Genomic DNA, 22,294 nt, shown 5'->3' on the forward strand with positions numbered 1-22,294 from the left:
ATTGCAAGCTTTGCTTATGGAAAGAAATGGAGTACCACTGTCTGTGCGTGTTTGTCACTGTCCACCCTGGGACACAGCTAGAAGCCCACAGAGGTGTGCTTTTGGTAGAACTGGTGAGATCTTCCATATGTGGGCTCTTGAGGAAAAATAAGGAGAAAAAACAAAAGTAACAATTCCACAATTCCTAGTATACAGATGCAGCTCCATTCTGTATTCAGACATCCAGCTTCAGTGGCTGGATTCAGTTGCTCAAACATAGGCATCTACTGACATTTGAGATGAACTGGGTTATCCAGCTTAGTTACCAGGTGCTGCTCCAGAAGGAGACAGGTCTCTTTTTTTCACTGGGTTGTATCTGACAGTAACTATGGATGTCTTGGGTACCATATATCTATGTGTGGGTAACTAAACAGAGCCCTTAATGTCTACAGTTCAAAAGTGTTTGGTGTCCAGTAGAAGCTTACAGTGTTATTAGGGGCATCTATAATTTATAATCAAGTAATATAGCCACCCTGAGTGGAAGTAATTCAGCTGCCATACACAGAACTGTGGTCCATGGGTTAGTGAAGGCTACTTTAGATGCCAATAGCCTTCTTTAACACATGGAGGTCACTAAGCTTGAGGTAGCACTCTCTTCATTGCCCTGCTCAGCCCTAGCTGGTCTGAGGCTATGTTGAAAGTAATACAGTGATTGAAATCAGGACGATTTTCTATCAAGGCATGGAACATACTGTGTTAAACTACCTGATCTTCCAAAACTGCCTCTTGGAAATGTTCTCTCACATTTGCTAACTCAGGACCTGCCTAGGACAGTATTAGTTGATGCAACAAGATGGTGCCATGGTTTATTCTAACAATTTGATGGTCTAGACTAGGGGTGTCAAACTCATTTTCACCTATTACTTCTACAATTATACAGTCCTAAAATTACATTTGGTCCTTTGAAGGCAGCCATGAGGCTGATGTGGCACCCAGTGAATATGAGTTTTACACTCCTGGTCTAGACAATGGAGAATCAGAACCTTATCTGACAATTATCATGGAAGAAGAGATGATTGATATGTGTAGCCCATATGTAGCACTGAACACAAGTGACAGCAAGGGCAGGATGGGAGTGAAGCAAGCTTTGGTTAAGAGTTGAAAGGATAAGAAAGCAGTAAACAGTAGGAAAAGCCAGTCTCCTATGATTATCTTTCTCTACACTCACGTCCTTTGACAGAGTAGATGGTTGCCTGGATGCTCCAGAGCAAGGTGCTTCAAAAAAAAAGACTGAATTGTCATAATTCTGACCAAAGGGTGCTGATACTGTCTTGTTAATGCTAGACTGTTTGGGAAGGATTCAGGACATGACTATGCAATGCACACACAAATAAAAAATTAACTTAAAAAATAATAATAAAAGGAAAAAATAGTTGCGACCTGGTTTTGGAGGGTCTTTAAGCATGGTTAGTTCAACCTGCAGAGGTGTGGGAGACCCTGTTTTACACCAGGTTGCACATGCAGACATGCTGAAGGCTACGTCAATAATTCCACTTGAAAGAGAGGCACACTTTCCTATAGGAACCACCACAGACTATTACAGCACAAGGCCTTCCACATGAGACAGAGGTACAGATACACACACATTTACACAGAAAAAAAACCAGAATAGTGTGAATATCAATTTTATTGTGGGGTTGCTTGCAGCCAGTGCAGAGTAATCAACACCTGGCTAATTACACTGTGTGCTCAATTTGCTAGTTTTCGGTAAAAGTAACTCTGAGACTGGATGCACAGGACCTGTTGAACACCTCTCTGATATCTGATCTTCAGGTGCCTGGCAACTCTGCCATGTTTGGAATAGATCAGACTCATGGGCACATATTTGCCCCACTCTCGTGCTCACCACAGGACATTTGCTTTGGCCACTGCTAGCAATAGGATCATAGACTGGAGGGACTCTTGTTCTGATCCAGGACAGAATTTTTTATCTTTGCCTGATCATCTGCTGGAACATCTGACCATCTATCCCAAATCATTAGGTATCTCCTTTGCAAGTGGTTAGGACTTTTTTTCTTTTTTTTATGAATCTGTTGTCCCTAAGATAACATAACCACCTTTCTTTCCTTTTTCAAAGTCACAGTCCAAGTCAGCAAATATCTGTCAGTCCCTCTTCCTGTCACTACTCCAGGTGATGTCTCATTGGTAGTAGAGGCTCTGAGACACCACTTTGCCTAGAAATCCCCTTGGAAAAAGTAGGTTACTGCCTTTTACAGGTTTTCATGTATAATAAAAAAGTTTTTTTCCTTTCTTTCAATCTGCCAACGCTCAGTAAAGACTTCTGACATGTGAAGATAGAAGGAAACTTAATTGCACACTTGGTTCTGACAGTTTCCTTTGTCAAAATGTAAGAACTTTTAAGATGAACTTTTTCAACAGGTAGAAAGTAAAGGTTGGAGGAAGGAGAAAAGAGCAGTGCTGACAGGGCCAACTGGGGATAGCAGATTGTTTAGAAGCCAAAATGACTGACTGTGTTCAGTTGTTGAAAGGAACTGTTTTTCCTCTAAGGACCTGATTCATTAAAACTGTATGCTGCATTTACATACATTTTTGCTGAATACTTCTCTTTGCCTGAAAGGCTAAGACGATGCTGTCTTCTGAAGCAATTGGTGTCTGGGTCCATACAGATGATAAGCGTTTACAGAAATCAGGCCTGGATGAAGTCCAGCAGCGCAGCAGGAGGTCTGCATCTCCTCTTCTGTTAGTTATGAGGGAGCTGCAGTATCCAAAGTTTATGTCCAAAACTTGCAGAACAGTGATATGATGAAGGGTAAAAACAGATTAGTGTAGTTTTTTTGCATGTAACTGGGCAATGGAGGACCTTCTAAAGACTATGATGATGAGTTTAGCCACTTATTTTTCATTATGTCCCTGTCCAAAAGGACAGCAGTCACAAGGTGATAATGAAGAACTCAAATTTTATCTAGGACCAGATGAGCAAAGAGTCTTCTAACAGAAATCGTGGACCACAGAGATGCTCTTTAGTGTTAGAAACTGGGCCCAGGCACAGTGATTCTATCTATACTAACAGAGTAAACCATGCACACATCGAGTCATCAGATTGCAATTGTCCGTATTATTAAAGTGTTAGAATGGCTCCTTGAACTCTCACAAATGTCTTCTGAGGATCTTTTGGGAAACAGCCCACACCAGGGCCCATTCTCAGGAAGCCACCCTGTTTAGAAGGCTAGAAGAGCATGACAACACAGATCTTATGAGATGGTGACAATTTACACGGGGATATGAGAACATGGCGCCCAGTGAATATGAGTTTGACACCCTAGTCTAGACACTGAAGAATCAGAGCCTTATCTGACAATTATCACGGAAGAAGAGATAATTGATCTGTGTAGCCCATATGTAGCACTGAACATAAGTGGCAGCAAGGGCAAGATGGGAGTGAAACAAGCTTTGGTTAAGAGTTGAAAGTATAAGAAAGCAGTAAACAGTAGGAAAAATCAGTGTCCTCTGATTATCTTTCTCTGGACTCATCTCCTTTGACAGAGTAGATGGTCGCCTGGGCACTTCAGAGGAAGATGCTTCAAAAAAAAAAACCTTAATTGTCATAATTCTGGCCAAAGTCAATGGAGAATGATATGCTCATTTGGAGAAGCCCTGAGAGTATGATCCAGACCTCTCTCCTTTTTTTAATTAACTGTATCATAAAGCAGTTGAGAATAAGTTACATCTTTATCCATCTATGGTTCAGATAGTACTTTTCTGAGGCCATTCCCTAAATGGAGCTGCTTTGGTTAAATTTTTAAAAAGTACATTTTTAGAATATTCCTAGACTAATTTGCAAAATGGCCCAATACAACAATATCACAACAATGAAAAGACCTTTTTTTCAGGTGTCTCCTAGTCTTAGGTCCTATACAGAGGTATCCCAGGGGATATTTTTAACCCCCAGGTGCTGAGGCATCCTGAGAAGCAGAGGGAGAGGGAAGACAGCAAGTTCATCCATCCTTTCCAAAAACATTGGGCTATTACGCTGATGGGAGACCAAGCAAAACAGAAACAGACCTTGAGTTCCCATTCCAAGGTGCTGAACTCAGATTCCTGGTTCTACCTACTGAAACTGTGTGTTGCCCAGGAAACCGTCCTTGAGAAAAAGTGGAGATGATGGGTTTTGCCTCACTTGCCTGTCTGTTGTGTAGACCCTGACAGCTGAGTAAGCCAATGAGCTCCTCCTATAGTCTTTGGAGAGAAAGAAGAACTGTTAGGATACATGTCATCTAGACTGTTATAGACGTCTACTTTACGCTGCCTGATGCATGGTAGAACTGTAAAACAATTCAATGAATGTTTCAATCAGAAATTTAAATTGCTGCTGCTGGACTGGATTCTCACTCTGGGCAGACTTGTGGGAGTCTACAAGGAAGCAGAGTATGGACAAAAATGAAAACTAGGAGAGTAGAGGCAGCATATTCCTTCACAACTCCTGGTGTTCCATTTGTCTAAAGAGTTGGAGGTCAAGAAGGCAAGGCCAGAATGATCAGGACTTCTACATGCAGATAAACCAGGGCACACTAGCAAATATACAAGTAGTGGTGTATTTACAGTCTTCAGACATGTTTCATGCTATTTCATCATTTTTTTTAACCACAAACCTTCCTTCTAATGTAGGTGAGCTAAGACAGACTTAACACTGACAAACTGATTACAATTCAGTAGAAAAATTGCATTTTAATATGTGAGTGCTAAAATGGTTTCAGAGGGGAACTAACTAATCTTCAAAAGATTCTGTATGTTGCTGGCTCCAAGAATTTGGGGTAGGGAGGCAAGAGGAGAACTAGTTTTTCTTTCATTTCTTTAACAATGCCTCTGCTAAGCATTTCTGTTGTGAATTAGATGACTCAGGATAAGGTGACAGTGTTAGGAGAATCACCTTTATGGAAAGAATTACACCTGTCTTATTTAAGGATTTCCACTTTCCTTTTAGACAAATATGTAAAGAATTCCAAGACCTTCTAAGTCAAGACAGATCGCCCCTCGGATCTTCCAGACCGACTCCAATATTAGACCTCGACATCCAGAGACATTTAACACATTTCAGGTATGATTCTGAAAGAGGAAGGATTAACTAAAATCCATTATTTTGATAAAGATTGCATATGATTTTATAATGGTGTTTGTTCCCTTACCTAGAGGACTATAATGTCCATAATCTTTCTGTTACCTATGCCTATTGAAAGCATGTTTGTCCAGCAATGTAGTTCAGGCTAGTTGCATTCACCCTGCTTCTGGGACCACGATCTGCTTTTGAATAAGTAATTTTCTACATCTGCTGGTCAAATCTCTGCATCTGGCCACACAGTTGCCTTGCACTAGATGCGAGCCAAATCACAATCCAACCAACAGACAAAGTGAATGGTCCAAAGTAACAATATAGATAAATCAAAGTAGTAATAACAGGAGGAACAGTTAGGCTGCATCCTTACCAATTAACTAAATAGTTCCAGAGTCTCCTCTGTCCTACTGAGACCATTTGACATCATCTTACCATGACCGTATTAACTCTTTGGCCTCCAAAGTAGACTTGTCTCAAAGCAGACTGTCCACTGCAACAGTCTCACTGGAGTCATTCATGAACAACACCTTCGAAAGGCCTGGGAAAATGCAAGTTTGCTCAGACCAAAGAGCCAGAGATCGCTAATACATTTATACTCAATTTATGGACCTATGCCATAACAATATTTAATTTATTGGTGTAAGGTAAAGAAACCACAACATGAAGTATCGGTATTTTATTCATATATGTATATGCCTGTGCCATACGATGTCAGAAAGTCTAAGGGATTTTTTAATGACCAGAAAAATTCAGAGAAATCACACAAATCTCTATTATTAGAATAATTTCTAAGATAATGAAAGACTTTTAGAAGAGCTACAATGTTTGATACCTATAGTGGAATCCATCCTCCACTACCTTGGGGTAAAGGGAGTTTTCTTTAGGAATAAATTACTCAACAGCTAGTAAGTGTAGAGTTATGTGCTCCACTTGCTCGCATTGTTACCTGCTCAATGTTAATAATTAAGACCAGGGTTCATAGACTGGCACAGGTCAAATTAAAGCAGAATCTCCCATTTCCTCTGTTTTAAATCTTCAATATCACACTTCTCTCTGAAGTTTTTCCACTGAGTGCCAATTCATCAAGATCTGTAAACATGTGTCCAACCTGAAGTACAGGATAGTCCCCATGAAGGGATCAGAACTGCTGGGTTTGCTCAAACTCTAAACTCAAAGTTTATACAAAGCATAAAACAGGAAATCTTCAAAGGAGCTGCAGTGAGACTGAAAACTGCTGAGTTTTGCACAACTTCACCAGATACGCAAAAACCAGAGGCTCTTCTACACCCCTGATAAAATTGTGTTTGTGCAGCTTCTCTCTGAGATGTCCATCTGACCTGAATACAGAAAACTCAATGCTATGAACAGACAATTCTATAGACCTTTACATTCATTGCAGCAACCCTTGTGCATTACCTGAACCAGGGTAGGATTATGTATGCTTTATTCAGGTTTTCTCCCTTTTCAATACATTTTGGAGTATCTTTCTGCAGAAAAGTTATATTGATATTAGTAAATACAAGTCATGCCAGGGCACAGGTGTATATTGGCTGCCTGTGCTGTTTTCTTGTAGAATTCCTGGGGTTTTGTGGCCTGGTCAAACTAGCACTGTCTCAAACTATTCCTAGGCAGAGTGGTACATATATATATATCTCATTAATATATATATAGCTTGAGAATTTAGGGAAGCACCAACCCTTATTGCAGACCTGTTAGGTGCCTTACCTGTGGTATAAATAATGTAATAAGATTTAGAGAAATCCAACCTTGTTAGGGCTGGATCTTAAGCCACTGACCTCATGGGCTAAGTGCTGGGGAAGCTCAGATTTCTAAGTATTGTATGTAAGCGTGAGATCAATAAGAGGTGATATGTTGTAGGGCTACCCCAGCTGTCTTTGTATCCTTCATGACAAATGCAGCGGAGTAAGTGGAATAATCCTGTCCTGTGGGTACCATCTGGCCTGAAAGCCACTAGCTTAACTACCCTGTCCCCAGTTTCTGAAGACAGAACCATCATTAAGCCACAGGGCAAACGAGAAAACCCTGGAAAAATCCATTTCCATTACTGTTTGCTGAGACTTTTTTGTCCAGATACATGAGTGTCTCTTTGTTGTCCTCTAAAGGTTGATCTGTGTAAATGCATTTATGAGTCTAGCACCGTAGAGAGCGAAGTCAGTACTAGAAAAGAACCCAAAAGTCTCTATAGCTTTAATGAGAGGAACCTATTTCTCTCAACCTTTGCTTTCAAAACACAGTGAGTATCTGGAAAGGAAGAACAAGAGAGCAAAAAAAGAAGGGAGAAAAAAAAAAGAAAAAATGAAAAAAATAAAAGAAGGAGAAAGAAAATGTTCAGATAAAGTTTAGTTTATTTTAAAATGCCTTCAATTACCTGTAACTCAGATGTTCTTCTCCCCAAAATCCCACGGAAATATGGAAGACTTTTGTGTACATGAGCATATGTCTCTGTATGCAGGAAGGAAAAGCTGAGATTTTAATTTCTCTTGAAACATAAACCATTTTCAAATCCCCTGACATCAGTAAAGCTGAGATTTCCTCTTTCTTTATATTTTCAGGACAGAAAGGTTACACAAATCTTTCTTTAGCATTGTAAGTTGGTTGGTTTGGAATTCAGAACAGGTAAAGAGCTTTGTTTCATATTCAGTGAAATTGAGAGACAGCTCTTAATTATCAAGGTGATGGGAAGAAAAAAGGAGGTTGGAAAAGCTAGAGAAATGAAAAAAAATTAGGTAAACAAAACAAATATATAAGGCTTTGTGAATAATTAACTTCAGGAAAGCCTGAAAATGGTGAACCAGGGCAATCCTGACCTACAGCAGATGAAGACAAGCCTGCTTGGATAGACAAGAGCAGCTGGGAGCTTAGATATAGCCACTACTTTGCAGGTTAAAACACTTCAACAATTGAGATGAGGCCAGGCTATGCTAGATCACTGTAAAGGCATCTCCTACCAGCCTTACAGATACTCTAAATGTCCCATAGCATCTCTGGTGGCATGGATGAACCTATGTGTTCACTTTTCATCCCTCCTCTTGAAGCTGTTCTTTTTTGTAGAGGAAAATTTAAGGGCAAATTGAGAGTGAAAACCAATGAGTGTTGTTACCTAAGGTAGTGGCTTCTACATTAAACAAAGGCTAGAGTTCTGGATGTAGAATCCTGTTTTATTCATTCCACACTTAAGTCTGTTGATAAAGTATCAAACTGGCCTTCAGAAATTAAGACATTGCTCCAGATGGATCAGACATCCAAAACACTAAAATAATATTTTTCTTGATTTTAGACCCTACCTTTCTTTTGAATAGGGAGAGCATGTATCTACTCTCTTCCATTCCACTGTTATATCTGAGCTTCCCACAGATTTAGCTGGGAACCTGAAAGTCACACTGATATGTGTCTTCTTGTCTTTACCTTCATAACCTGCCCTTGCATCAAAACAGATTTTTCTTAACTTTTAGCAGAAGCCTTTTTTAACTAGAGTGACCAGAAAACCTACCAAATATTGCCTACATTCTGTGCTGGGAAGCCAAGAAACATGACACAAAAAAACTCTTGTTGAGATTATACACAGGAGATCTGTATATGTTTCTTGGCTTACACATGCAGACTCTCTGACCTCATCAGTCAACCTCTTAGTCTCACTTTCCTTACCCGTAAAATTGAGTACAGACATACCTTCTATACCTGCCTTTGGGACACTTGTGTCTGTACTAATCTGTAGCGTCTGGAAAATTCAGGTATCCTACTAATGTCATCCATCATATAGGGAAAGACAAATACCCACGAATTACAGAAGCTGGATTTGATCCTTTAACTTCATGGTTACATTTCATCAAGATGCAAAATCACACCCAGATCATCTATCATATATATGAGATAAAGACAGCAAAAGGAAAACTACTTTATTGCAAGTGACATTTCTTTCAGTGCAGAAACCCTACAAAAACAGACAAAAAAAAAATAGATTCAGAATACTAAAGAGAGATAATGAAAGCTATCAGCACCATCACAAATTATTCTGTGTTTTGCTTAGCCATCCAGCTGATATGAAACATCCTTCCTGTGAAACTCTTTGAGACAGGAGTTTTGTTATTTAGTTAGTCTGTGAGCCTGGAGCTGTCAGCCTCCTGCGAGTGCTTGGCATCACACTGACAAGGTGATACGAAAAGTGACAGGCAAGAAACCAGAGGCTCAGAATTTGGGAGCAGTGAGAAAGTAACATCCTCCTTTCTGAAGGGTAAAAGGGAGCAATGAAATGGGTTTTGAAGCTCAACATATTTTTTAAATTGTAACAAAGAGCCAAGCCCAAAGCCTTACTGGTGTGTTGCCTTTACAGATGAACTTTCCCTCCTCATATATTGTTGTATCTTTTTTACGCTTCTTTGCTTGCCAGGAGGTAGACCAGCTGCTGTCATAATTCCAGTCATTTGATTAGCAGTAGCAACCTTCTGTTTGGATGCACGGACTGGAAGAAGCCTGGTGCACAATGAAGTTTGTGGCGAAACACCACTGGTGCCCTCTAGAGTTCCCTGATTTCCACGATCTCTTTCAATCTGGCTTTAGATTCAGCTGAGCAGGGCAAAACTGGTTCCCAGTGCTGAGGTACTAGTAATCAACAAATTAATCCTTCTTTCTTTTACTTTCTTTTTCTTTTTCTTTTTCTTTTTCTTTTTCTTTTTCTTTTTCTTTTTCTTTTTCTTTTTCTTTTTCTTTTTCTTTTTCTTTTTCTTTTTCTTTTTCTTTCATTTTCTTTTTCTTTTTCTCTTTCCATTTTCCTTTTCCTTTGTCTTTTTCTTTCTTATCCTTTGTCTTGTTCTTGTTCTTGTTTTATTCCTTTTCATTTTCATTTTTCTTGTCTTTTTCTTTGCCTTTTTCTTTGTCCTTTTCTTTGCCTTTTTCTTTTTACTTGCCTTTTTCTTTTTTCCTTTTGTCTTTGTCTTTCTTCTTCTTTTTCCCTTTTTATTTTCCACTTTTCTACTTCCTCTTCTTCTTCTCTTCTTCATCATCATCTTATTTCTTTTCCTTGAATATTTACTAAAGGCATTAGAATTCTTTCCTCTGGTATTTTCCCCTCAATCCCTGTCCTAGGGGTTCCATTTTTGATCTTTCCATAGAAAGGATTCAGTCACCTTCTCCTGCTCTGCTTATGACCAAAATCCTTTTGGAAGGGTGTGAATATCTAACATTGTCAATGATTTTTATCATGAGTCTTATGAGACCATATTCCCTTACAGTCACCATTTATGAAGTCAAGAGAACAGATGAAAATCTGTTTTATTTATCCTCTTTATTAACAAGTAAGTTCCATGATTACCAAGGGGAAAGCAAATACACATTCATCAAAGATGGAAAAAGCCCTGGGGGGATTGTTTTGTTTTTCAATCCACCACTCAAGATTTCTTAAAACATTTAAGGCACTCTTGTGCTTCTCCCCAAAAAAAGGAATCCCCTCCCCTCATTTCTAAATTACTAGGTTGCAAACTTGCATTGTCACTTGGCATCAGCATGTTTACTTCTTGGTCTTTCTTGTTTGAGGGGGGCAATCAAGCTTCTCCACTATGTTAACTGCCTCACTGGAAAAAAGAAATCTATGCATGGTAGCAATTTGGATGAATCTCATTCGTTTCACTTTTTCCCATAGAAAAGAGATGTAGACATTAACTAACTGAAAGGAGAAAGTGAAGGAGCTGATGGCTGAGAGTCATGCTCACTCTTTGTAAGAAGTATCGAGTCATCTTGGATCTGTGGTCTCACTGGTGTATTTCCACGGGTAGCAATGGGTGGTGAGGCCGTGTTTCATCCACAGTTAGCCAGAAGTTTGTACATCTTTTACTCATTCAAAACTGTCAAGTAACAGTATTATCCAGTTTTATATTTGGAGGACATAATATCATATACTAGAAACATCCAAGGGCTTCTGTGAGTGCCATGTGCACCACAGTGCCATGGCTTAATCTTTGGTCTATAGCTCAGAAACACTCCATAGTAACAGTCTTAGATGTTTCAGATATATTCCCTGGGTAATACTCCTAATGTGGAAAATCAGTATCGAGGCCTAAAATATACAGAGCTGAAATAGAATATTCTGGAAATATGAAGTATCAGCTTTAGCACTTTCTTCTTAAATTCTCCATTGTTTTTACACATGGTAGAAGGGGATCCATCTGCTTAGAAGACCGTGTCCTTAATATGTTTTTTGGTTATGAACAGAAAGCAAGCATTACTTTGCAAAGTAACTTTTGTATGTACTGTTTACCACTCTGATCTTGTAGACTACTTATCTCTGTAATATATACTGGTCATGTTCCAATGTTTCCCTTGACTATCAGTCTAACTTCTGTTGTGGTTAGGTGTACTGACCTTCTGAAGTAAAGTTGTCTCAGTCTAATTCTCCAGACAACCTTCACAGAACAGCCCTTGAAATCAAGAGAAGCACCTCAAAGTCAAGAGAGGCATCTCTAAATTAGGATGTTGCTTGTATTGGTGAAGGGATTCAAACATTTTTCCATTTCCTTTACAGACATCAAGTCTTATCAGATCTTATTATTTGTCATCTACACGTGTTATTACACAAGAATAAACATGAAATGGTTTTCACATTCAAAGTTCTGAGAAAGTCCGACCAATAAGTTCAAGCTTGTTTTTTACTCATTATTATTGTTTTAAAGTATTTATTTTAAATGAGGGTATAAACATTCAGTGCAGATGGCCTTTTTCCCCCCCACTGAGAGGGAATCTGTTTCTTTTGCCGCATGTCGGAGTTTCACCAGCCTGGGGTATGGAGAAGTCCTTGAGGTAGTTGGGAAATGAGAGTCCAAGCCTTCAGGCACACTTGGATCTTTTCACTTTTAAGTAAGGCCATCATTAAAACATGAGTAGACATAATTGCATCATAGCATGGGCAGAATGCAGGCGGGTCTGGATGTCCTTAAGCATAAGGATTTATAACATGTTGGCCTGATATCCGTTGCCTTCTTTCTGCAGTTTTCTATGCACGGTACCCAAATCAGAGATTTCAGCCCTGCCTTTTAGAACAACAAAGTTAGTTTGTAGGAGTTACAATGAGATGCACTACAAAGCTGCAAATACCCAGAAGACTCCATTATGAAACCACCATTTATTTTAGGCTTTTAAACCCAAATGAAAGTATTACAATGAAAGAAACTTGTTTCATCGACCTGGAGTATACCAAAAATGAACTTTCAGTGGCAGCTCAGTTAATCTGAAAAATCAGGCAACTAAATATGACTTTCAGGAAACACATTTGAATGTGTTGCTATTAATCTTTTGTTTGTCATATCTGATTTAAAGGTAAAATCAGATTTTCTCCCCAACCTGAAACTTGCTTTCGTGAACTAAGGGAAATTATCCAGCTTTCTTAGATTTTTCACAGACTTTACCTTGCGGAGAATTAAAGGCCACCAAAATAGAGCAAGCGGAACCACTGATAAAAATGTAAGATAAAGTAGAAGATAGCATCTCTCAGTGTTTTTTTTTGGGCCCCTCAGTTCAAGAAGAACAGGGAACTGCTTGAGAGAATCCAGCATAGAGCCGCAAAGATGATTAAGGGAGTGGAGCATCTCCCTTATGAGGAAAGGCTGAGGGAGCTGGGGCTCTTTAGCTTGGAGAAGAGGATACTGAGGGGTGACTTCATTAATGTTTATAAATATATAAAGGGTGAGTGTCATGAGGATGGAGCCAGGCTCTTCTCAGTGACAACCTATGATAAGAGAAGGGGCAATAGGTATAAACTGGAACACAAGAGGTTCCATTTAAATTTGAGAACAAACTTCTTCACAGTGAGGGTGACAGACACTGGAACAGGCTGCCCAGTTTGGTTGTGGAGTCTCCTTCTCTGCAGACATTCAAAACCTCCCTGGACGCCTTCCTGGGTGAACTCATCTATGTGTTCCTGCTCTGACAGGGGGATTGGACTGGATGATCTTTCGAGGTCCCTTTCAATCCCTAAAATTCTGTGATTCTGTGAACATTATGTACAGTAAAGCCAAAAAAATACACCCTGACAGGAGCATGGCAATGAGGGCTGGCCAGAAATTTTCCATAAAATGGTTTCTCTAATAAGCTTTATGGTAAAATTGAGAAGTTCTCCATATCCCCACCTGTGGAGAAGAATATATTCATCAGGGACCACAAGCAGAGTTACCATATCTAGATGTCTCCATATAAGCTGGATGTCTAAGCTTCCCATGTAGTCAATGAATACCTAGAACAAGTTATAGCTGAGTAAACATTAGCATGAAGTGGTTTTTTTAGATGCTGTGAGTTATGCTATCAGTCCATTGCTGCTTTAAAAGGGTGCTGCTCTCCTGTAAGCCTTCTACACTACCTGTTCACCTGACATAGATGTCTTGTTACCTCAGGGCATCTCAAGTAGCATTAACCACACATTTTTATTCAGCTTGATGGAGCCCTTGATGTAGCCCGAAGAATGGTGAAGCTCACCATAAAGGAGACATGTCCATTTCATGTGATAAATCATCCAGACTTCTCTGACTGTATTGAATAAAGCCCTGGTGCTCAATTCAGTTGCTTAAACGCTGGCGTCTAGTGCCATGGAAGACACACAAACACAACCTGCCCGGTGTCAAAACACCTAGAAGCAAGGTAGACTTAAGTCCTATGCGGTATCCAGCAAATCTGTGCAGATGTTTCACTGCAGACTCTTACACATAAGAAACTGCTCTAAGTCCCTTTTGATTGTAATGGGAGATTAGGCATTGTTGATGTATACACATACAAGTTGGCACCTATGCTCGCATGCCTTGATATTAAATTTTGTCCCATTCTGGCATTTTCTACAGTTTTGTTCAGCATTTGAGAACATTGACATTTTCTACCCCTTTTCTTAGCCATACAGATGACTTCTGAGACAGTCTGTAAGTTTTGACTGTAGCATTCCCACTTTGCTCTTCAGGGTGTGTTGAGCTATCATGTGAAGAGAGACAATTGCTCAAGAGTCAAAAAGGTTCAAAGACAGCAGGCTGGAAGATTTCTTTTCTACTCAATCCTTTGTTAAACTTACTATTTGCATCAACTAGAAATGAATGATTGCAGATATTGTCAACTTTAAAAATAGATAAACAAGTTTATTTTGCATGCAAGATCATAAATATTTTGATATATGTGTTGGTATAGACCGAGGAGATCACACAAGCACTGTAAAAATCATGAGATATTCTAACTAGCGATGATATTTATGAATTTCCTTTTCTTGCTTTCTGTTATTGTAAGCTCCATCACATTTTCATTTCTCTGGATTTATGCAGACTAACATAGTGATAAAATCCAACACAAAATCTTGAAATTACCTGATTCCTAAAAGGACTTGAAAGGGCTAAAAATAGTCTTATCTATATACTACTCCTGATCTTGGTTTTGCTACTATTAAAAACATGACTTACAATTACAGTGATGAAGATTCTATTTTCCTGGTATGTCAGGCATTTCTAAAAAAAATTATAAAAAGTCAAAGTGAGGCATGTTTACATCTTTTTAATACTAAATTAAAAAGATCCAGATATTACTATAAGTCCAGACTTAAAGAGTCATGGTATTGTTAATTGATGTCTCCAAAATGGTCTGTAAATATTTAATTATCATTTCCCTCTCATTACTATCTGGGGATAAACATCAATTCCTGCTTTGAGAACTGCCTGGAGACTGACAGATAAACATTCTAAAAGCTAGTTATTTGTTAATAGCCTTTGGGAGACCTTTTATAAAAGACTGGGCCACTCCCAATCTGAAATGGAGATAGATTTCCAAAATAAGGCCTCATTTTGATTAGGACTCCTATAAGTTTGATATTTTCCCTGGGATATCAGCTTTCCAACCAAACAGTGTTCCAATGTTCGACAGGCAGAAAGATCATCCTAAAAGATATCTTAGAGCCTTTCCTATGTTGTGTTTTTTGTTGTTTCTGCTGTTGATTTTTAATATTCTTCAAGCATCCCAGCAGTTGTCTATGTCCTGTACAGCTTCTTTTCTCTTGGTGTCTACTTTTTCATTTTTTTATAAAACAATTGGAAAGACTGAGAAGCCAAAGTGCAGAAGAGAGAGGTTCTCAATGAAGTGAAATGTTCCCATTTTTGACCTACGCCCAGTTCTCTGTGTTAGAGCAGGATTTACTGATGTGGTACCTAAGACACCCTGAGAGTTACTGCAGGGACAGGATCTTAACTGTCATGGGATGGAAAATAGTCACTGTTTTATCAGAAACACTGTAATGTTTTGTTATGTTTTGGTTTTAGGGTTTTTTCCTCACCCAAACCAATATAAAGTATTAATTTCTCAAAAATGTCTGCAAATGCAGAAATCAGGTTTTGTTCCTCTCATCTTCTTTCTGCCCTGAGCAGTACTGGGATAACTGAAATCAGTCTTTTAAAATCTGCAATGAGATTTTAACCTTTGAAATAATTTTTCATTTATGCTTTGAAATGAAAATTTTAAATCTGGAGTGTTATGGGTTTTTTGGTTGTTTGTTTGTTGGTTGTTTTTTTTTGTTTGTTTGTTTTTCATTTAGCACTTATCAAATTACATCATTATAACAATGAGAATAAATTATTTGCTCATAGTAAGGTGTCTGGTACAACTTCAGTTTCACTGATCCTTACATAAATATTTTATACTGTACACATAATACTTATACAAATGGGAGTGGAGCTGATTGTCTAAAAACTGGTCTCTAGTGCCATTTCTGATATCTCAAGGTAGCTGAGACCTCCTCACAGAGATGGTATCTAAGAGATGGGACCCGTGGGAAACTTGCACACTTCTGGATCTGCAGGTGGAAGCCAGACTGGATGCCCAAAACATCTCAAGTGACTGTAGATACACGTGTGTGCTGAAATGCTCCTCTAAACTGCAATGAGATTAACTCACTTTGGCTCTGCATGGCAAATGCATTAATACGTCATTTAACTAGCTGTTAAGCGAGGAGCATCACTGAAATTCAGCTACTTTGCAGTGCAGGAAAACAAGAAAAATTGAGTCTTATCTTGAAAAAAACACTTATTTGGATGAAACGTGCAGCAGGGTAGATCTATAGTAGTAAATTCAACACCACCAGAGCAAAGCTGTTGAAACCTGGTTGTTTTTACTACTGACTGGTTAGGATGGTCCATGAATTTAGCGGAGCTCAACCAGCCCTATGTGAAACATTTCCTGGGCCTTGTTTGGTCACCAGCATTGGCCAGGGACTATTCTCAATTAGTGGTTAGATTTCCACCCTATTGGATGCTCAGAGGGCTCGGCAGCACGGATATGACCAAACCATGATAATTGTGCAGACGGTCTGAGATTGCACCTCAGCAGTCCTTAATTTCTTAATACAGATATGGCCATATATATATCCATGTAGAAGAGTTAGGTCTTGTTGTTCAAGGCTCTGATCTAGGAGAGTGAATAAACCACACAAAACTGGTTTCATTTACCTGAGAAGGGGAGATAAAAACCTTCTGGGACTGGAAAAATAGTGATGTTGGGGAGCCTAGGGCAAGGACCCTCTTTTGGTCTCTCTGAAAGTCAACAACTCGTGTCAATCTGCATCAGCCAAGGATCCGTCATACAGAGTTTCAGAACCAAGAGTCCTACCAAAACCAACCTTTGAAGCTGTATGTAATCTGCTCTTCAGGTCCACTCTTTCCTGTTTCTCCCATACGTAATAAATAGTTTAGGGAGCAAATCTTGAATTTTGCTATAGCAAAATAAGTGTACTCTAAACTCTTCAATGAACGTGTGTGCATTTATATTTATGTGCATGTGTGTATTTCTTTTTCTCTCTCTTTCCCATTTGTAGTTTGATTACCCATGGTTTTGGAACTCCTGCAATATGTGCTGCCCTAAGCACTTTCCAAACTGTTCTCAGTGAAATGCTGAACTACTTGGAAAAGCACACATCGCACAAAAACGGAGGAGCGGTGGAATCCGGCCAAGGACATGCCAACTCAGAGAAAGCCCCCCTGCGGAAAACTTCAGAGGCTGCTGTGAAAGAGGGCAAAACAGAAAAGACAGACTAGCTACATCAAACAGAATCTATTTCAAGAGAGTCTTGCTGCTGATATTTTTTTTAAATATATATATCATTGAGGGCAATTTATCTCCAGTGGACCAAATCCAAAAAAAAAGGGGGGAAAAAAGAAAAAGAAAAAAAAATTTAAAAAAAATCAAAAAATGAAAATACAAAAGAGAAAGATTAAAACAGAGAGAAAAAGGGAGCGTGAGAGAGGAAAGTATTCAACCCTAAGGACAGCAGTGTACAGTAATTGTGTGATGAAATTGTCACTTTTTTAAAATTTATGTTGCTCTAAACTACTGTTTTGTGCACGTAGTATTTGATTGTTCTGAATGATACACTAACACTGTTTTTTATAAGCACTTCTGGACTTGGCTGAGGTGGCACATGAAATCTGAAGCACTTTCTTCTCCAGCAGCACAGTTAAGGCCAGCGCATCAGTTGTGGGACACACAGTTCCAGCATCCTGGCTTTGCTGGTATGCTGGATAGATTGAAAGAAGGGCTTCCTCTGATCCATTGGAAATGCCTGATCTACTCACTATTGGGAAAACAATACGGAAACCTGGCAAAAGAGAAGTTCGTGGGCCGTGGGACAAATGAACTGTTTGGTGTTGGGGACTGCTCATCCCCAAGTGGGAATGTACAATAAAGCTGCACTGGAATGAGGCCAGAACCTGTTGGGAATCTGTCCTGACCATTCAAGCAGCAGCCGTGGTGTCTTTTGTGAAAAGAGCATGGCAGACTAAAATGAAAAAAAAAAAAAAAACCAACAACAAATCCTTGATAGTTTCAGTAAGAGTCCTGATGCCTCTGTGAACTTCAGTTTAAATGACAGCACGGGCTTCTGCCCTCTATCTTCTCAGCCCCTTGTCCCACAACACTGCAGTCTACCACACCCAGGTCTTTGTTCAAAAGGATCAATGCAGGCAACTGCAATCATCTTTTGTGTTGCCTCAATTTCATGATGCTTTCTTTTCCTCAACAGCTTGTTTCTGCAGCTTTATTGTCTTTAGAAATCCAGCTGAAGTACAGAGCTCTAACAGAATCCACTCACTTACTGAAAAGAAAATAAACCCCAAATGACAAATAAGACAGATTGGCTTGGTCCACAGAAGCTAAGTGGTAATAACCCTGCTAATGTACTTTCAAAATATCACTTTATCACCTACCACACATCCTTACACAGAAAACATTGGAGACATAGTTTGAGCTTAAGACTCTCTGAGTCAAGAGACATTTTCCAGTCACATTCTAACTTCTCCCACAAGACTTTTATTCCATTCTATTTCTTGTTTCTCTGGTACCACTTTATTGAGAAAGTTAGGAAGGATTGATATTACAGGGTGGGGTTATGCTGACCATCTAAACTCCTTTTAAGTTCAGCAGAACCAGACCTTTTCTTCCAAGGGACAATTCATCTCTTTCTATGATAGGAAATACTATAGTTGTCCACATGTAAGTGTTTAGAGAAATTTGAGATGTTTTAAGGCATCTGAGACAGCCACAGAGTTTTGATAGATGTGATATGAAATCTATAGGAGAACTGGACGCACCTCAAGGGGGAGCTGGAGGATCCCAGAAGACAGTAGTAGATACCTAAAGGTGGCCACTTGACTTGCACACCAAGTGTCTAGGACAAGTCTAAGGGATCATCTGGAAGTGCCTTTCATTCTGCACAGGTAATGGTTGCAATGTAACAGCAGCATTTGTGTTATACGTGACTATAACTCAATTAGTTACCCTCTTCTCCTTACAATCAGTGGAAAGAAAAAGGCACTTATAGTACACAGTTTATCTCACCTCAAAGTAATGATGACTCATGACTCAAGTGTGTGCTTCTCTTAACTAGGTATAAAAGAAGCCAAGGATAAAAATGCTCATACAAATGTATCTCTATCATAGCTTTCTACAACTAGTTAGCATGTATTGCATCTTGGATGACTGGCTTTAGGCTAAATCCAGGGACCAGGACAAATGTCTGAGGGCATTTACAGTCATGATGTAAGGAGTCAAACTGAATCAACAAGCTCAGACTTGCCTTTCAAAAGTATTCCAAAGAGAATAGAGCACTTATGGCACAGTGTCGTTCCTCTGGAGGTCAACAAGGACATTGTTATCATGGTGAGAAAACATTATAAGAACTAATGAGTTCTTATTTGCTCACGTAAGGGAATCTCAAAAACCAACCAACCAACCAACCAACCAACCAAACAAACAACAACAACAACAAAAACTGTCTTACGATTTTGTCCAGATTTGTCCTTGTTTATGGTAGGTATATAACTTAGATACCTACTTTAGTGATATCTAGGCAACCTTTGTGCATTGAGGTACATAGATGGATCTCCATGGGACTCCACCCCCTTGAAATACTGAGATCAGCTAAGTGCCTAACAGAACTTAAACTTTACTGAATTAATTTTTCACTCCAGCACCTCTGGAGAAGTGCTAAAATCAAATGAATGATCCTCAGATATGTCTTCAACAGAAACATCAGGGAACTGTTCTAGAACACTAAATACTTGAGTGTGAAGGTAGGTAACCATGACTAAAAGTGAAAAGGAAATGCATTCTACTTTTTCTATTGTCCAAACTGAGGTAGAGAAATGGAGAAGGGGAAAAAAAATCACAAGTTGGGCTGTCAGATACACAGATTTGTGACAAGAAAATGTACTGTAAAACAATTTAATTATGGTCCTCTGCTTCAGGATGTGGATGAATTTAGATCAGACTTGGATGAAGGAAGAGAAGAAGACAAGTTTCTTAAATCCTTTTCCATTTTCCTCACTAAAACGCCAGTCTTCTGGAGAAGAAGGCATGACCGACTGTGTAGATTATTCTGTAAAACTCTTGAGAAAGCAACATTTTATTACAATCAAATTCAAGTCTCTGATGCTGGAAATAATGTGTATACAACATTATCTGAAATATTTATATATGCAGGGTATGGTCCAAGGTCCCAACAATAATATGCTTAAAGACTTACATCTTTTGGTATTACATGAGTACTATGAGCCTTTGCTCTGCAGGTAACGAATTATTTTTTACCTAGATTACCATTTGATCTGTTAATATTAATAAACCTGAGCACTCTTGAAGACCCAGAAGTTCCAGTTTTTGACTTATCAACCCATACAGATTTTTGGTAAGGTTCAATACAGATCTGATTCAACCTGAGTGAACTGCTATATTCTTACCATTAAAAGGCTACCTGCATCCCAAACCTTCTGTTATTTCCTTTAGTATTTTAGCAAATTTTAACAGCAGAATTATTTTAAAAAGGTAGATGTGAAGTTTGTTGACATTCACAGGCTCTCTATTATTTATTTTTATCTGTACTTACTAATTTTATTGAGAGAAAAAAAAATACTACTGCCTTTTCTGCTGAGCTAGCTATCAGAGCAGTTTGGTCTCAAAATGCCTTTAGTTTCTGAAAATTGAACTTTCAGTGCAGTTTTAAGCAATTAATTGTTGCCATCTCAGAGCACACTCATGAATTAGATCAGCCCGAAGGAAGGGCATGGTATGAAGATAGCAGGTGATCACTGGTAGCAAATTCAGTATATTTGTACCTTTTTGACTTTGAAATTAACCTGATCTGGAAAAAAAAAAAAAATCTCCCTTTGAGATACCATGGAATTGTTTACTCCATTCAGGTCAAAAACACTGAAGGATTATAGTAAAGCATCTAGACCATTGCCAAAGCAATGAATTAGGTTCATGCTTCAAGTGCTGGGTATTTGGATCCTGTTGTACTTCAGTCCATTGCTTAGCTGTGTATGCATTACGCCTTTCCCACCGCAAATCTCAAAACACTTTAAGTAGGTCTCTGAACTTACTTCTTATACTAAGCCCTGACACTTTTGACTCACAAAGACCAGCTATTGATACTTGGATTTGTTAGCAAATTACTCATGAACAAAACACACTGAATAACCACATGCCTTTCTTCCTGGGGAAAGGTGTTACTGTATTAACTGCTCGTGTGTTGGCTAAACTCTCCAAACCAACAAGGAATCTGGGCTTTGAAATTTCTCTTTAACTTCTCCGCACCCCCCCAAAAAAAAAAAAAATAACAATGACAAAACCAAATCTGCTACAAAGCAGGCACAATGTATAGTCCTTCCAGATCCTAGACCTCTTTGTAAATATTGTCCCAGTTCCTTTGAACATGACTCAGTGGCACAGCTGCAGCTCATAATTTTGCAGTAAGTCTCAAGACAGGATGCTTTATTGTTCTAAGAGCCAGTTTCTCTAGTTTTGTTTGTTTGTTTCCTAGTATCAACAAGCAGTTTTGCTCTTAGATGTCTTAGGTATCCAAAAGGGCTGCTGATGAAATCCCAGGTCATTTTACTTTCGTTTATCCTTTGGAGAGTTGGTTCTGCTGCTCTAACTCTTAAAGGACAAGAAAAAATAGCATTGATAGAAGGCACGAGCTTGCAACACAAGGAAGAATCAATGAACATAATTATACAGGAACTGTGTTTGTAAAAATATCCTCTGCCTCTGCCCCCATTACAGTTTCAACAAGACTTCAAGTACAGCTGTGTGGGGAATGGGGGAGGAAGATAAAGTCATTTTCCTTTGCCAGGTGAAGGTCATTTGGAGAGGTCTGATCTTTTTTTATTGCTATTCTTTACTTTTCTTTATTTTGTACAATTAATTCTGTTCTGTACAGCAGCTGTTGTGATTGTATTTAAATGTGAGTGTGCACTTGGTCACCAACAAGCAATGTCCTATTTATTGGTTTGGGGTTTTGGTTTGTTTTGATTTTTTTACTTCCACTTATTTTAATTTATAATTCAGTGGTGAAAAACATAATCTTTTATATTTCTATTTCCTATACAAGCTACCTGTTTTACATGAGTCTATGAAGATAATGACCACATTTGATCAAACATTTCACGGCAATAAAATCTATGTTGATTTAAACCTGATTTGTCTGCTGCTTGAAAATAATTTCCCTCTCTGGATAAAAACAATCAAACCTGGATAGGAACTTGATCTATGACATTACAGGACCTAGAACTTCCATTCAATAGTTATTACATACAAATCAGAGGAGCAGAAATCCTGTTCCCACATTACAGCTAGAAGATTATCTTATACAGAGATTAATGGTGGGATTTATTC

The 22,294-nt window shown here is 38.8% G+C and overlaps 1 protein-coding gene across 5 annotated transcripts in view; it reads left to right on the forward strand.

Annotated features, from left to right (window-relative positions):
• TFAP2D (transcription factor AP-2 delta) overlaps positions 1-22,098 on the forward strand; it is a 54,111-nt gene extending 32,013 nt beyond the window's left edge. For all 5 annotated transcript variants that reach the window (XM_071807133.1, XM_065836002.2, XM_071807132.1 and 2 more), the window contains 2 exons: positions 4,982-5,095; positions 16,944-22,098. In XM_071807133.1, the coding sequence (XP_071663234.1) occupies positions 4,982-5,095; positions 16,944-17,163 (334 nt within the window). In that variant the 3' untranslated portion in view covers positions 17,164-22,098. The remainder of the gene's footprint in view (positions 1-4,981; positions 5,096-16,943) is intronic.
• The last annotated feature ends 196 nt before the right edge of the window (positions 22,099-22,294 follow it).

The sequence above is a fragment of the Patagioenas fasciata genome, chromosome 3 (genome assembly GCF_037038585.1).
Source record: "Patagioenas fasciata isolate bPatFas1 chromosome 3, bPatFas1.hap1, whole genome shotgun sequence".
NCBI classification, from domain to species: domain Eukaryota; kingdom Metazoa; phylum Chordata; class Aves; order Columbiformes; family Columbidae; genus Patagioenas; species Patagioenas fasciata.